General features: G+C 36.7%; 1 protein-coding gene across 4 annotated transcripts in view; it reads left to right on the top strand.

Moving 5' to 3' along the window:
* ATP2B1 (ATPase plasma membrane Ca2+ transporting 1) overlaps positions 1-15,533 on the top strand; it is a 129,532-nt gene that overhangs the window by 92,463 nt on the left and 21,536 nt on the right. For all 4 annotated transcript variants that reach the window (XM_042992879.1, XM_042992878.1, XM_042992881.1 and 1 more), the window contains exons 10-15: positions 2,204-2,446; positions 3,785-4,026; positions 6,596-6,833; positions 11,404-11,583; positions 12,253-12,340; positions 12,944-13,050. In XM_042992879.1, coding sequence (XP_042848813.1) covers positions 2,204-2,446; positions 3,785-4,026; positions 6,596-6,833; positions 11,404-11,583; positions 12,253-12,340; positions 12,944-13,050 — 1,098 coding nt within the window. The remainder of the gene's footprint in view (positions 1-2,203; positions 2,447-3,784; positions 4,027-6,595; positions 6,834-11,403; positions 11,584-12,252; positions 12,341-12,943; positions 13,051-15,533) is intronic.

Below are 15,533 nucleotides of genomic sequence, written 5' to 3'. Positions count from 1 at the left end.
CAACCCTGCTAGGCAAAGTTCTAGTTTAATTTTGACTGTATGGTAGTTATGTTGCAAGTCACATTGCCTCCTTTTTCCTGTCTGTAAAATTCAGGTGTTTGTCATTCACCTGTGGGACAAGAGCCAAGAGGCTTCTCTCCCAAGTCCAAGCTTCTAAGGCCTCCTTGTTTCCACTCTTCTGCCCTCATCACAACACAGCCAAGCTTCCACACAGTAGGCAGACTCCTTTTAAAATATAATCCACCCGTGTTATTTCCTTGCGTAAAACTCCAGTGGCTTCTCGTCACACTTAGAAAAATCCGAGCTCACTGTGGCCTGCAGGGCCCAGGCAGTGTGGCCCTGCTGACCCCCTCGGTGCTCATCTTGTACCTGTGTCCCTCTGGTCCAGCGTCACCAGCCCCCCTGTAGTTTGTCACATACTTCAGGGCCCAGTCGTTCTTCCCGTGGATCATCTGCTCTTCCTTTATTCAGGTGTCTCCCGGTGTCACCTCTGGAAGCTCGATTCTTGTTTTCCAGGTAGAATTCTAAACCTGAGCTTTGACACCTTTGCCAACTACTGTTTACTAAAGTCATCATCTGGTTGACGATTATTAATTTATTTTTATTAGTTTTATATCTTAAATGGAAATGGTGGATTGGATTTTTAGAAAGGTTTAGTTTGGATAATTTTGATCTTTCAAAATGGCTTTGCAGGTAAAATTATACTGAATGGAAGAATGCTTGTGTTGTCAATTTTCTGATGTTAATTAGCTCTTCTCCTTAAGCAGTAGTGCTGATGGTGATGAGCAACAGAAGAAACAGTTTCAGCTTTAGCGCTCTGATCTTCAGTATTCCAGCATGCTTTGCAATAAGCCTATTAGGATAAGAATATTTTGCTTACTGTTTGGGTTTATTTTCTTTTCAGCCATTTAACATCTTCCGTTTCAAAAATAAAATAGTAAACGTTTTCAGGGTGATGAAGTGTAATCATCTATTTGTCCTGTTTTTTGATATTTTGAAATAATTGGGGTAAATAAGTTTTAGATGATCATTTTATCAGTACTGTCAGTTCATTTTGATAGTCACCAATAACATTAATTTTTCAGTTGATCAAAAGATGTAGGCAGAATTTACATTTCTTTAATAGAAAATGAGTAAGAACATTGTAACTACTGTTCTTTAGGCTTTAATTAACGGTTTAGCCCAAATGTTACCAATTACTGCTCTTTTTCACGGAGATGTGTCGTATTTATGGATGCTTTGTTAGTACTTTGCAAAGTGAAACAACTTTTTTTCACTGTAGAACTTAGTTTTTTTAGTATTAATATTTGCATCAATATTAATGCAAATCATAAGTAATTTCAGAGGGTACACCTTTTTCTTCCCCATTTTTATTTCTTCCAGGAACCAGTTCTTGCAGTATCTAGCATGTTAGCAGTCACAGAACATACTTGGTAAAACAGCTCTGTGTGGTTTTTAACCCATTCTTCATTTTTGAGAATGAAATATCAAGCATTTTAATTCGAATGCCTTTTGGGGCTACTGTGAAAACTCTTGGTTGTTTAGAAACTGTGTGTTTTTGTTCGTGTAAATTAGAGGAGGAGATTATCCTAAGGATGAGAATACCAGGTGTCTAGTATATGGAAAGGATAAAAAAGACCCACTCTGGTTTTGATCTGTTATGTCAATCTATCAGAGTCAAAAGAAGGGAAAAAAAAAAATCAGACAACTGCGTGCCCACCGGCTCTGTATTTTAAATGATAAAGCTGCTTTTTCCTTGGTGATTTGTTTTCCACTTTGTAAGGAGACTTAATCCTTAAATGTAATATATTTTTACAAGGTTGTAAGTACCTTTGTACTTGGGAATACAAATTGTCAATGCTCTTATAATGTGAAGACACTTACAGAGGCTGTTGGGGGCATATAGTCAACATGATTTGCATATGAGTACAGGTATCTGTATTCATTTACCAGATTATGTTATATAGTGGTAAAAAAAAAAAAAAAAGATTGAAACCACAGAAAACTGTTATGCTCTTTAGCTTTATTTGAATAGGTCAAATATACTAAAATTCTTCCAGTTGGTGCTTTATACTGTGTATTTGTATGTAGCTGGGAGTTTTTGTTCTTATTTTAAAGCATTTTACAATTTTGTGTAATGAGGTGATTAGTTTTGTATGTAGCTTAACTAGGTTTTTGTTTTTGTTCTTTTTTGTCACCATAGAAAATGATGAAAGACAATAACTTAGTAAGGCATCTGGATGCTTGTGAAACCATGGGAAACGCTACAGCTATTTGTTCAGATAAAACAGGGACATTGACAATGAACAGGATGACAGTTGTTCAAGCTTACATAAATGAAAAACATTATAAAAAGATTCCTGAACCAGAAGCTATTCCACCAAATATTTTGTCCTATCTTGTAACAGGGATTTCTGTGAATTGTGCTTATACATCAAAAATATTGGTAAGGTTTCTTTAATAATTAATTTATATATGAAAATTAATTTTTAAATGTGTAATGATTAGACTATATGTAGCTCTTCAGATCTACCCTTATTATATATAAATTGAAGAACTGAATTATGTTATGTTTTTAAAAGTCATGTGTTCAGTTAAGTTTCTTTGATACAATTTGTATTATGAGTAAGATCTGTTGATGGACTTATATCTTCTATTTACTTGTATTTTCCTCCTGTGTTTTGAATGTCCCGTGTTTAGAAACTGTCAAGACTTATAACCAGAGCAAGTTATTAATTTTAAATTCTTACTAAGCCTATTTTGTGAAAGTCCAGATTATCTTCCTGTAGAATTTTCTAGAGAAAATTTTGAAGCCAGATTTCAACTGAGTATGTTTTTATATATGCTTGCCATATGCTGTCTTTGCTTTCTCAGTAGATCCTACCCCTGAGGTCATCCTTAGACCTTTTGAAACTAACTCAGTAAAGTAATTCTAGACTTTGTGCTGCCTTAAAATAAAATATTTTTAACTTTGCAAGTTAAAAGTCTTATTTACAACCTGAAGTATGAAATTGCTTGAGTTGGTATGTGTTCTATTGATTTATGGAGGAAGACCATGAACAAAATTGATATTGCAAGTTGTCTAGTGAAGATATGCATGAATTAGATTATTGGACTGAAAAGTTATGGGATCTTGGTTCTAGATCTAGCTTTGCCTTTTACTAGCTAAAAGTCCGAGCTTCGCTTTCTTCAATTGTTAAGTAAAGACTATCACATCTGCCCTTATTAGTGCAGTGGCAATTATATAAGGTGGTATTTGGGAAGATACTATGAAGAAGTAAAGCTTTTATGTATGTTTAAGGCAACAGTGCTCTATTTTAATGCATTACTTTTATTTTAAGTTAAAAAACTTGTAAAGTAGACCGAATTTTGAGTTAATGTAAATGTTCAATGAAAACAGGAAGAGAAAAGGAAAGGAATTAAAATTTATGAAATCCCACTATGTGTCAAGAACCAACTGTAAGCTTTACATGCCTTATCTCACTTAATTCTTGGGTCATAAGTGCACCTGTTTTCCAGATGCTAAAGCCAAGGACCACAGCAGTGGGGTAACTTGCCAAAAATTCACATAGCTAGTAACTGGCAGGGCTGAGATTGGAATTCATGTCATTCTTGCCCCAGAGATCCTTTCTACTGTACCTTTTTGTGTCCCTCTTTGAAATGCTGCTATTAGAAGTTTCCTATATAATTTTGTTTTAGAATGTCGCATTCTATTTTACATTATAAATTAAACTGTCATAGAGAAACAAGATGATACTAGCTTCTAAACCTTTTTCTCTTATAGCCACCAGAGAAAGAGGGTGGATTACCTCGTCATGTTGGTAATAAAACTGAATGTGCCTTGTTGGGACTTCTTTTGGATTTAAAACGAGATTATCAGGATGTTAGAAATGAAATCCCAGAAGAAGCACTGTACAAAGTCTACACCTTCAATTCTGTTAGGAAGTCCATGAGTACTGTCCTGAAAAATTCAGATGGAAGTTATCGAATATTCAGCAAGGGTGCATCTGAGATAATTCTGAAAAAGTAAGAGTAAAATGCTTAGATGAATAAATTGCTCACTATAGTTGCTTTATGGAATACCTACTATGTTGCTATTGTTGCTATTTCATTTTTTTTGTGAACATCAGGCATTTGATAGGACCTCAGAGCTTTCCAGTATATTTTAACGGTATCTAGATACTTGCCCATGGTGTTCTGCCATTTTCATACTTCAGCTTCTTTTATTTCATAGTATTTTTCTATAGGGAAACTCTGCCCATTACTTTCAATCTGGTGGACTTTATAAAGTAAACCTTGCTCTTTGTTTTTAGACATGTTGATTCCGTGGTTATAGAGGATTATGAAAAATAAAAGCCTCCTGGGAAGAAAAACTCAAGTTTACATCTTCAACGCAGCATTGTAGATAGTGAACTCGAAAAATGTGATGGATGAATTATAGATTAGTTTTTAGAACAGCAAAGCATTAAAACTAGTAGATCTTGAGAATTCTCCAATCAGGTTTCGTATTTATGCTGCTGCATTGTCATATTTAAATATCTCCTGTCATTTTGAGTCATTATCTTTCTTTTTTATTGTCCTTTTACAGAGCAGTAGTTTCACTTTTGACATTACACATTTATGTATAATTTCTCTGATGTTTATATGTTATTACAGGTGTTGAAATTATTTTGGTTTCCTTTATTCCAGAGAGAAGTAGAGAATTTAAAACCAATTTAAAAGCAGCTTTGGAAAATTAAAGCTCATTTGAAATTATAACATTTAAAAAATTTTTACTTTTAATTTGCTTATGTGTAGATTATAATCCAGCATTAACCTTAATGAATACTTGACAGATTGTGTACTCTAACAAGTTTAAGAGACAGGTCTGTAAATAAATCACTGAAAAGGCAGCATATGACAGATAGGTACAGTTTTAGGATGAGTTCATACCCTTAAGAAGGATGTGACACTTCATTATTTTTTTAAGAAATCCCAGAAGTAGGATTAACTTTAAGGTCTTTTATTCCAAACATGTGGCACTTTAGAAAAGTTTTGGCATAAAGTAAAAGCATCAAGGGAAAGGAAGCCGCATCAAAGGGAAGGAGGTGGGAATATGCTGGCCATATTGGGGAGGTATCTAGTTGCATAGTTCAGCTGGGTAATAATGGGTTTTGTGACACACACGCCACGTAGAGCTTTCTTCCCTTAACTGTACACTTGGTTATCTGATTTCAGTATGAAAGTTTAGAAATCTGTCTCATCCATGGCTTGCTGAATACCAGATAGGTGGTACAGGGAGGTTTTTGAATCAAAACCGATCAGGCTTTTTGACCACCAACTCTGCAACAGTGAAATAAAATGATGCATGTGAACCATCTAGCTAGGAGTCTGATAGATAATAATATACAGTAACTAGTCCTACAGTGATATTTACATTTTGTCATGGGGCTCTTACACCTTAGGCTGAGCAGTAAAAATGAAGTGGGCCAGATGATGTAACTGGAGTATGTTTTCCATCATCAGGGAGTAAGGTGGGTTGGGGGGGAAAGAAAGGATGGACTGGAGACATATTAATTAAAAAGCTATTACAATAGCTGTAGCTCAAAGTAAGAGCCTGAAGAAGACAGTAGCAGGGGGAACAGAAAGAAGAGGGACCATTCAGGAGGTACCATTCGGGAGACTGTTACAAGGACAAACAGAGGAGACTCAGGAGCTGATCATATATAAGTGGCGAGGAAAAAGGAAGTGTTCAGGTGAGATTTAAGATTTACATTGAAATTACTGGGCTGACGTTGATGTTAATATTGAAAAGGCAGCGTTTAGACTTGCATGCAGTAGATTTAGGTGTTGGTACAGCATCTGAATGGAGTTACCGAGCAGTGATGGAGAGCTTTGGAAAACCATCAAAACAGAAGATGTGGATTTGACAGTCACCTGCCTAGAACAGGAGGAGGTCGCATCACCAAGGGAGAGGAGCAGAGAAAGGAGTCATGAAAAATAAACTTTAAATAGGGAAGTACATAGTGTGACCTTTATTTACTACATAATTAAAAGTTTGTAGTTAGTGTCACTGAAATTGAAACTATTTTGGCATTATCTCTCTCCTTCCAATAGAATGCTTATTTTAACAACAAGTTATTTTTTTTCTTTCATGGTTAAAACAATATAGGTGATGAAACAACATCTCAGGTAAGGGGTTGATTGAACTTGGCTTTTTACTTTAAAAGAAGAATATTTGTGAATTTTTTTGTTAACGTTAATGCCTCATTCTGTACCAGAATGGACAGGTGTATCGTGTATTCTCTTCTGCCACTAGGGGTTCTTTGCAAAAATGTAAAAGCCTTGCGTTTCCAAAAGAGAAGGTTTAGAGAATATCTAGAGTAACTGATAAAGTGGAGAACTATCAAATGAGAACCATAAAAATTTAGAACTGTTTTTGTAAAGGGGAGGGTGAAAAGTGAATGTAATTTAAGTCTGTAGAAATGCAGCATACATAATTTCTCTAAATTCCAGTTGTCAGATCCCATGATTTCTAGCCCTTCCCATTCACTTAAGTGGCATTAACCATTATTTTTGTTAATTATTGATGTTTGGATTCAACATTTCCTTTTAGGTGTTTCAAAATCTTGAGTGCTAATGGTGAGGCAAAAGTGTTCAGACCAAGGGACCGTGATGATATTGTAAAAACAGTGATTGAACCGATGGCTTCAGAAGGCTTGAGAACCATATGTCTTGCGTTCAGAGATTTCCCAGCAGGAGAACCAGAACCCGAGTGGGATAATGAAAATGATATTGTCACCGGCCTTACGTGCATTGCTGTTGTGGGGATTGAAGACCCTGTGAGACCCGAGGTGGTGAACCGTTCCGTGCTCTGCATGTGCAGAATCTCTCAACCCCAGGGCATCTAGGCACTGACTACAGCCACTTTTCTAGTAACCTTCTTGGTGTTTGTGATTTAATTTTTTTTTCTGTGTCAATCCAAAAGGTGAAAATATAGTGCATGTGATGCATATGCTACCTATGTATAGTTTTTTTCTTTTTAAGTTTATTTATTTTGAGTGAGAGAGAGAGAGATGGCAGGGCTGGGCAGAGAGAGAAAGGGAGAGAGAGGATCCCAAGCAGAGGATCCCTCTGCTGACAGCACAGTGCCCGTTGCGGGGCTTGACCTTACACACCACGAGATCATGACCTGAGCTGAAATCAAGAGTCAGATGCTTAACCGACTGAGCCATCCAGGCGCCGCCCCCCACCCCCATGTACAGTTTTTAATTAGACCGCTTCCCTTGAGGATCTTACGTACTGATAGCACCATAACCTAACACAGTACCTTGAACTCAGTAGGTTTTTCCAATCATGTTGAATAATAGATGCATTAAATTATGTGTTTTCATAGTTTGTAGACCACCACTGCTCAATAGAACTTTCTTGTGATGATAGAAGTTTTCTAGATGTTGTTCACCACAGTAGCCACTCACCACATGGGACTTAAGAGTTTTTGAAGTATGGCTAGTACTACTGAAAAACAGAATTTTTAAGCTTTATTTAATTTGAATGGAAATATCTTGTTACCATACTGGACAGCATGCATCTCTAGACTTTGTTTCTCTTCTTTTTATTTTAAAGTTTATTGAGCAACTGCTGTGTGCCAGTCACTATACTAGGGTACTATAGACATAAAGATTTTTGAGATTTGTTCCCTGGCCTCAAAGAAGTCACTCTTGGGTGGGAATGAGCAAACACGTAAACAACATGAGCCCCAACTTTGTCTAAAGCAATAGCATCTTTTTATTGAATTCTTACTGTGTGCCAGATACTATGCCACCTGCTTTACATGTATTATTTCATGTTCACCTCTATTAATTATTATTCTAATTTGACAGATGAAAAAAAATCAAGGTGTGTAGAGGTTAGCTCTAGACCATAGAACTAATATGTTCAAATTTTGGCTTTGTCTAAAACACATGTTCTTAAAAGACCACTATGCCATATATATATATTCTTTAATATTGAAAATGTTTCTTTTTTTTAAGTTTATTTGTTTTGAGAAGGGGGGGGGAGAGAGAGAGAGAGAGAGAGAGAGAGAGAGTGAAAACAGGAGCAGGGGAAGGGCAGAGAACGAGGGGGAGAGAGAGAATCCCAAGCAGGCTCCTCACTGTCAGCAGCACCCAATGTGTAGAACCAAGTACTTCTTTAGGAACTAGAAATACTGCAGTAAACAAAATTGTCATGAAGTTTATATTCTAGAGAAGTAAGGAGGCCAAACAGACAAAATAATAGGTACTTAGTATGCCAAGAGAAAATATATACTGTGAGGAATAGGGCTTGGTCCCCACCCTCAAAGCCTTTATATTCTGACTGGCATGTGGGGGTAGTTGGGAGGGTGATATCAGATAAGACAATTACAAGTGTGAAAAGAGCTATAAGGGATAGGCACAGGGTGATGAAATAGGTAACTGAGAGAGACCACGTTAAGAATGTCTGAAGATAAGACATTTGTATTGAGATCTGATGGCTGAAAGTGAGCCTGCCATTTTAATAGTTGTGAGAAGAATATTCCAGGAAAATGGAACCAAAAATACAGAGAGGCCTGATGGCGAGAAAGTCTTAGCCATTTCAAAGATAGAAAGGAGGCCAGTATGGCCAGAAGTATGGACAAGAAGGGGCAGATAGGATTATCTTTGGTCTTACAAAGACAATAAGGGTTCTGAATTGTATTCTGAAACTCAGTGGGAAGTAATTCAGGCTGGGAAGTGACATGATTTGTGTTGTTAAGAGACTATCTTGTGTACTGTGTAAGAAACAGAGGAGGTGGAGCAGGGAAGCCAGAAGATTATTGCAGTGATCGCAGGCGAGAGATGGTCATGCTTAGCACTTCATATAGTGTGGCAGGGCAGATGAAAAGAAGAGGATGATTTCAGAGTAAATGGAGGTATAACCAATAGGAATGGGATATACTGTTGGGTTGGGATATACTGTTTTTGACATTGTTGAGGTGTCTGAAACATCCAAATGTATGTCATGTGGGCATTTGGACCTAGTAGCCTGAAAGTGGCCTAGGCTGGGATATCCACATGAGGGGTTCCCAGAGATCTCCTGGGGAAAGTATAGCTCTACAATTAGATGCCCTATAGAGGACAGTCTGCTTGCATAACTGGGTGATGGTACTACCGGTGGAATAAGAGAATCAGAACCAGCCTATATAGAGATCAAGGTAAATTCCGTTTGGGGTTTTAGAGTTTCAAATGCTTATGAAATATACAGGTGGGTAATGTTTCCCAACCTGTGGTCAAAGGGAAACCAAAGTTTTATACATGGATTTATGCCTTAAATCTTACCTAAATGTAGTATTAAATCAGGTGTCTACAACTTTTGTCCTTTGGAAAATATATGGCTTTTATCATGCTCTTGGCATTGAGGTTGATGGGAGAGTTTCATCTTCTTTTAAACATGTAAGTGGCACTTAGTTTTTTTAGTATCACCAAATGAGATGGGTACTTTCAGACTAAAGTGAGACAACGTGATATACAACAGCTTTCTCTTGGTGGGTATTCTGGACTGTGCATTTCTGATATAGAGAATTTTGATAAATTAGGTATCTAGAATAAATCCAGCTTTATTGCATTTGCATAGGTTCTTGAACGTGGTAATTGGCTTCTCTTCAGGTTCCTATCTCTAAAAGTGGAGGTAGTTTGTCAGCTTTGAGTGGAAGTATTTGGTGTGGTTAGTGGGCCATCAATAAATGTTAGTTTGTCCTTGTTAAATATTATTTGCCACATCTTTTTAACCTGAGAGCAGCTTCTTCCTCTTATTCATTGTCTCCCTATTTCAAATGATCTTGGGATAGCACCCAATCAGTGAGTTCTTGGGTAGACAATCTTGAGTTATTTTTTTTATCTCCAATAAGATATCCAAATATATATTACATTTATACAGCAAACCAATGTTTTCAAAATCAAATTTTGATTTCTTTTTTAAATAGAGGTATGCACTATACAAAGACACAATTTTGTGTAGATAGGCCATGAAAGCTGCTTCCAGAGACATTACATTTAAACTGTATTTATAAAAGAAATCATAAACTGTCAGCCTGCAGACCAAATTTAGCCTTCAGTCAAATTTTCCTTGGACCGTGTGTGTATGTGTGTGTGTTTAAAGAGTTATGTATTGAGAGAGCATACACAAATCTAGGTTTCTGTTTTCTCTTGAAGTTGTAGGTTCTATCAATATTAGATGCTTACTCCACCATAGTGAAAACAGGCTGGAGCGGAATCTCTCTCTCATGAGGCATTAGTTTGGGGTTTGTAACTGTCAGAGTGTTTTCCTCATTTATGTTACCCACATGGCTCTGTAGGCATTTGCATTTTCATCTGCATCCTCTGCTCTAGAGGGATCAGTATGGATTTCCTGTTAGAGAAGAGTAGGGAAGGATTTTGTAGGCAAAAGGAATTGCTAGAACCAGAGACACAGAAACAACATATAGATTATTCATCCATCAAGTTGTGTAGTAGAGGAAAATTGTAGATAAACTGGAAAACTATTCTGAGGCTCAAGTGTGATACTTTATTATACTAAGAACTTTGTGGTTTATAGTATAATAGTAGAGAAATCGTCACGTAATTTTAAGAAAATCTATTAGAAGAATAATTCTGTCAAGTCTATCAGATGTTTTACAGGAGGAACAAACGTAGACAAGGATACCAGGTAGAGGGAACAAGGTGCCGGGAAGGTTTGAGGTAGAATCCACAAGATTCCCTGTCCTTTAAAGATGGATAGGATAAAGGAGATGGAAGACGTCATGATGATGGCCCTTAGGTTTCTGTTAGATACATAGGTTTAAGAAACATCGTCCCCTTTTTGGACACCCAAATTCCAATGTCCACTTCTCTGATGGAATTATGAACCCAGCACTCACAATGAGGCGGGAGAAAAATGTAAATTTGAAAGTTATTAGCACATACATGACAGTTGAAGTTATAAGAGTAGGTAAAGTCATCCTTAGAAGATAAGGAGTGGGGGGAGCGGGGGGCGGGAAGCGAGCCACCCATACTATACTCTCAAGAATACATCAGCATTTTACTGTGGTGTGGTCTGGGCAGTAAACCCAGAAAGGTAGAAAGCCAGCCAGAAAAGAACTGCATAATGGTTGGGGAGGGGGAGCATTTTAAGAAGGCTTTGGTAAATAAATAATGCAAACATAAAATAGAATCACAACTGAAAATGAAGCCTGAACTAGGACTGTGGCAGTAGAAGAGGAAAGAAGAGATTATTGGGAACAATTGAAGAAATACTGAATATATTGAGATGAAATTTAAATTTTCATTATCTGTGGGACGATGCAGTAATGCATTATGCAGTGGGTTCCCCCCCCTCTGGAAATATTAATTTTCTTTCATAATATGATTTTTTTTCTGTGTCAACCAGGTACCAGAAGCAATAAGGAAGTGTCAGAGGGCTGGAATTACTGTGCGGATGGTCACTGGTGATAATATTAATACCGCTCGGGCTATTGCTACCAAATGTGGTATTTTACATCCTGGGGAAGATTTTCTATGCTTAGAAGGTAAAGATTTCAACAGAAGAATACGAAATGAAAAAGGAGAGGTAAGGATTGTTTTTTGGTTTTTGGTTTTTTTATGTTGATAAATTTTTCATACATTAGGAATTTCATTCAACAAATAACATACTGAATATGCACCATGTGTTAGGTATCACCATGAATAAATGCAGCCTGCACCTGAAGCACAAAAACACTGAAATTTTAGGATTTCGTGATCTGGAGATTTTTCCTAAAGGGACAAAAAAGAACACTTCTTTTTTTCAGTCTAGGCCAATTTCAGAAGTGTATGTGTAAGTGAATGTGGGAGGAGGAATTTGAAAAGGTTGATAACAGAGCATATTTTAGGGCACCTCAAACTCTTCTGAGCTTTTTATACTGTGCTAAGGAGTTTTCATTTTCATAGACAATAGGAAGATTTTCTAATTTTGATCATATACAGTAGCGGTTCTCAACCTTGAGTATGCATCACAGTGACCTGGAGAGTTTTTTAAAAACCTTGACTGCTAGGCCCCAACCCAGAGTTGTTATTTGATAAGATGATAGGCTTGGTGCCTTGTTCAAAAATTTGCATTTCTGACAAGTTCCCTGGAGCTGCTGATGGTTCTGGTCTGTTAACCATACTTTTGAGAACTGCTGATACATATGCCAGATTGCTAATTGGGGAATTATAAAACTAGATTTGGGTGCATTTTAACTGTCATAAACATTTATAGATTGAGCAAGAGAGGATAGACAAGATTTGGCCAAAGCTTCGAGTACTTGCAAGATCATCTCCTACTGACAAACATACACTGGTTAAAGGTGAGTAGGTTTTACAGTTATTTCACAATTTCTTAATAACAGAAATGTGTTCTCCTTCTGAAAATAGTAATAGATACTGAATAATAGATTTATTGACTCTAGGATGTTATCTTTTCCAATAAAGTCTAAATACATTTCCTTTTTATTTCTTTTAATGTTTGTTTATTTTTGAGAGAGAGAGAAATAGAGCATGATTGAGGGAGGAACAGAGAGAGAGGGAGACACAATCCAAAGCAGACTCCAGGCTCTGAGCTGTCAGCACATAGCCTGATGTGAGGCTTGAACTCACGAACCAGGAGATCATGACCTGAGCCGAAGTTAGACACTTAACCCGCTGAGCCACCAGGCACCCTTTGAATATAGTTCCTATTCACACCTTTGGTTAATTGTGTTTATCTTCAGTAAAACAGGATATTGCTCCTAACGTAACCTTAGTTTCTGGACTTGGTCCTTGCCCAGCGTCTCAGAAATTTTCATTTCTCTATGTGTGTTTGTTTCTTTTTAACCTCAGGTCTGTAAAACTGGCTGGTCAGGGTACTCTGCAGAATCATCTTATTAATTAAAGGGGATGTTTTTACAGCAAAAATATTACTTTTGTTTCAGGTATAATTGACAGCACTGTCTCAGAACAACGCCAGGTTGTAGCTGTAACTGGTGATGGTACAAATGATGGCCCAGCACTAAAGAAAGCCGATGTTGGATTTGCAATGGTAGGAACTTACCTGTTTACGTATTCAGATATAATTTACAGGCTGGGTTGTTTGTTACTAAATTGCTATTGATATTAAACTCTGTACCTCAAGATTTGAGTCCAAGTATGTCTCTAAATTGATATATAAGTCTGAGTAGTTTGTAACTACATTTATTTGATGCAGTGAAATCTGGCTAGAAGGTGACTCTTGAACACTTATAACATCATGCATTTACCTTATACTCTGCAAAATGTATATATGTATCTGTCATCTGATCTGAACCTTTCAGCAATCCTCTTAAGAGACAGGCTTTGAACAGATGAGAGAGGGAGTGTGTGTGTGTGTATGTGTGTGTGTGTGTCTAAGTTAAAAATATGATTTGAGAATCTTCCACTCAACTGAAAATGTCTGTTAAAGAGTCACTGAATCATCATTTCATATATAATAGCTATAATCCTCTTCCTCCCCCACAAGTCTTGGATTCAGATTTGATTATTTAAAGTGCTAGAAAATCTCAGCATTTCATTATTATTTTCTTTTACTCTAGCCATAATACTGATAGTGTACTAAGTATTTACTATAAAATTGCTATCATGAAATATCTGTACTACATAAGTGTTTAATGATTGATAGTAGGTTTTTCATATCTTTAAATCAATTTCTTCCAGTTTTTTAGTTTTGGAATGAATCTTCGTATTTTCAGTGCTATAGAAAACTTGTACTCTATTTTTAATTTTATTTTATTTCATTTTTTGAAAATACAGGTCCATAATCACAATTCTCAAATCTAAAAGTCTGAAAACTGAAATTTCTTTCCTAAATTTGCAACAGACTCATTTGACTCCCAAACTTACTCTGAACTGATGTGAGGAAGTTACTTGTCCCACTTAATATGAACCTTCATAGCCATTGTATAGGTATTAAAGTTTTTGAGGGGCACTTGCCCCCTCTGGGGGAATTTGTGATGGGAATTATGTGCCTCATTATCTCTCTAAAATATGGGAGACTTGAATCGTGAAGCATAGTCTGGCCCTACAGGTTTCAGATACAAGATTATATATGTGTACCAATGTTTATTTGTGTAATTCGTCCCCCTGATATTTTGCTGCTAAAATAGGGGTTTAGCAGAACCATCACCATGGTGACAGCCTTTCAGCTGGCATGAGAGAGATGGAAAGAGGAAATTCTGTGGGTGAAGTGCTCTCAGCCGAAAGCTGTGAACCCCAAGAGCCCCACCCTACCCTGTTCCAAACTCAGTAGGGTTGGCAGCACGTTTGTCTGAACTTCTGAAGACTTGTGAAAGGTAGATGAAGGGAGAAGGAATATTGAAGTGCCTTTCCTTTGGCTGTGGGCAGATAGGATCATTGTTCACTTTAGGAACACGGGATCACACTCTGCTGCTCTTGAGCATTTACCAGGACTCTGACTGTTACTTTCATCTGGACAGCCAGCCAGGAAGGCTTTTGCAGTGCATTTTAAAAACTAAAAAGCTTTCTTCCCAAAACTTCAGTGTTTAAGGCAGATGCTAAGAGGTTTCAAAACACACAGGTAAATATAGTATTACAGATAGAACAGTACAGTGGCTGCTTTGTTTAAGCCCGGAAGGGTTTAGGCCCATTGTACCACTTATTCTTTTTAAGTTAGCACATCAGACATCTAAATCTATTTTAAAAAGACAGAGGAAGAATGACTTGAACTTGAAACCACTTTTGTTCAGTCAAGCTTAAGTTTACTTTGTGTATTTATTCAGTTTTTCAATCTTATATTTTAAAACTGAAAGACAAAATTATTTGGCTTGAGTTTATAATAGATACCCGCAAGAAATGACTATTGATTAGTCCTTTTTAAATTTGTCTCTTACTTTGCAGGCAGAAATAGCCATTTTAGAATACTATCTGTGTATTCTCCCTCTCTGTCTCTCTCTGTCTCTCTCTATATATATGTACATATATATGTATGTATATCTATATATATACGTATATATGTATATATATGCGTATGTATGCGTATTTATATATAATGTATATATATACACACACACACTATACATACTGATATTTAGAAAATTCAACATTAAAAAAAAATTTCAACATTAAAGTGACATTTACAAAAGGACTCTAGTATAAGTACATTATTAGCTTGCGGGGCACCTGGGTGACTCAGTCGGTTAAGCATCCAACTTCAGCTCAGGCCATGATCTCATGATTTGTGAGCTGGAGCCCCACGCCAGGCTCTGTGCTAACAGCTCAGAGCCTGGAGCTTGCTTCGGATTCTTTGTCTCATTCTCTCTTTGCCCCTCCCCCGTTTGTGCTCTATCTCTCTTTGTTTCTCAAAAATAAATACAATATATATTAAAAAAGAAAAAAAGTACATTATTAGCTTGCAAAGAAGTCTGACTTTTTCCTCTACTTAGCCATGCCCCATAGATTCCTTAAGATTGCAAGCCTCCGTGGTACATTTAAAATATGATTATATTATTTTATTACGTTATTCTTACCAAA

This window comes from Panthera tigris, chromosome B4 (assembly GCF_018350195.1).
Source record: "Panthera tigris isolate Pti1 chromosome B4, P.tigris_Pti1_mat1.1, whole genome shotgun sequence".
NCBI lineage: Eukaryota > Metazoa > Chordata > Mammalia > Carnivora > Felidae > Panthera > Panthera tigris.
The sequence above is the reverse complement of the archived record's forward strand: the minus strand, read 5'-3'. Positions and strand labels throughout refer to the sequence as shown.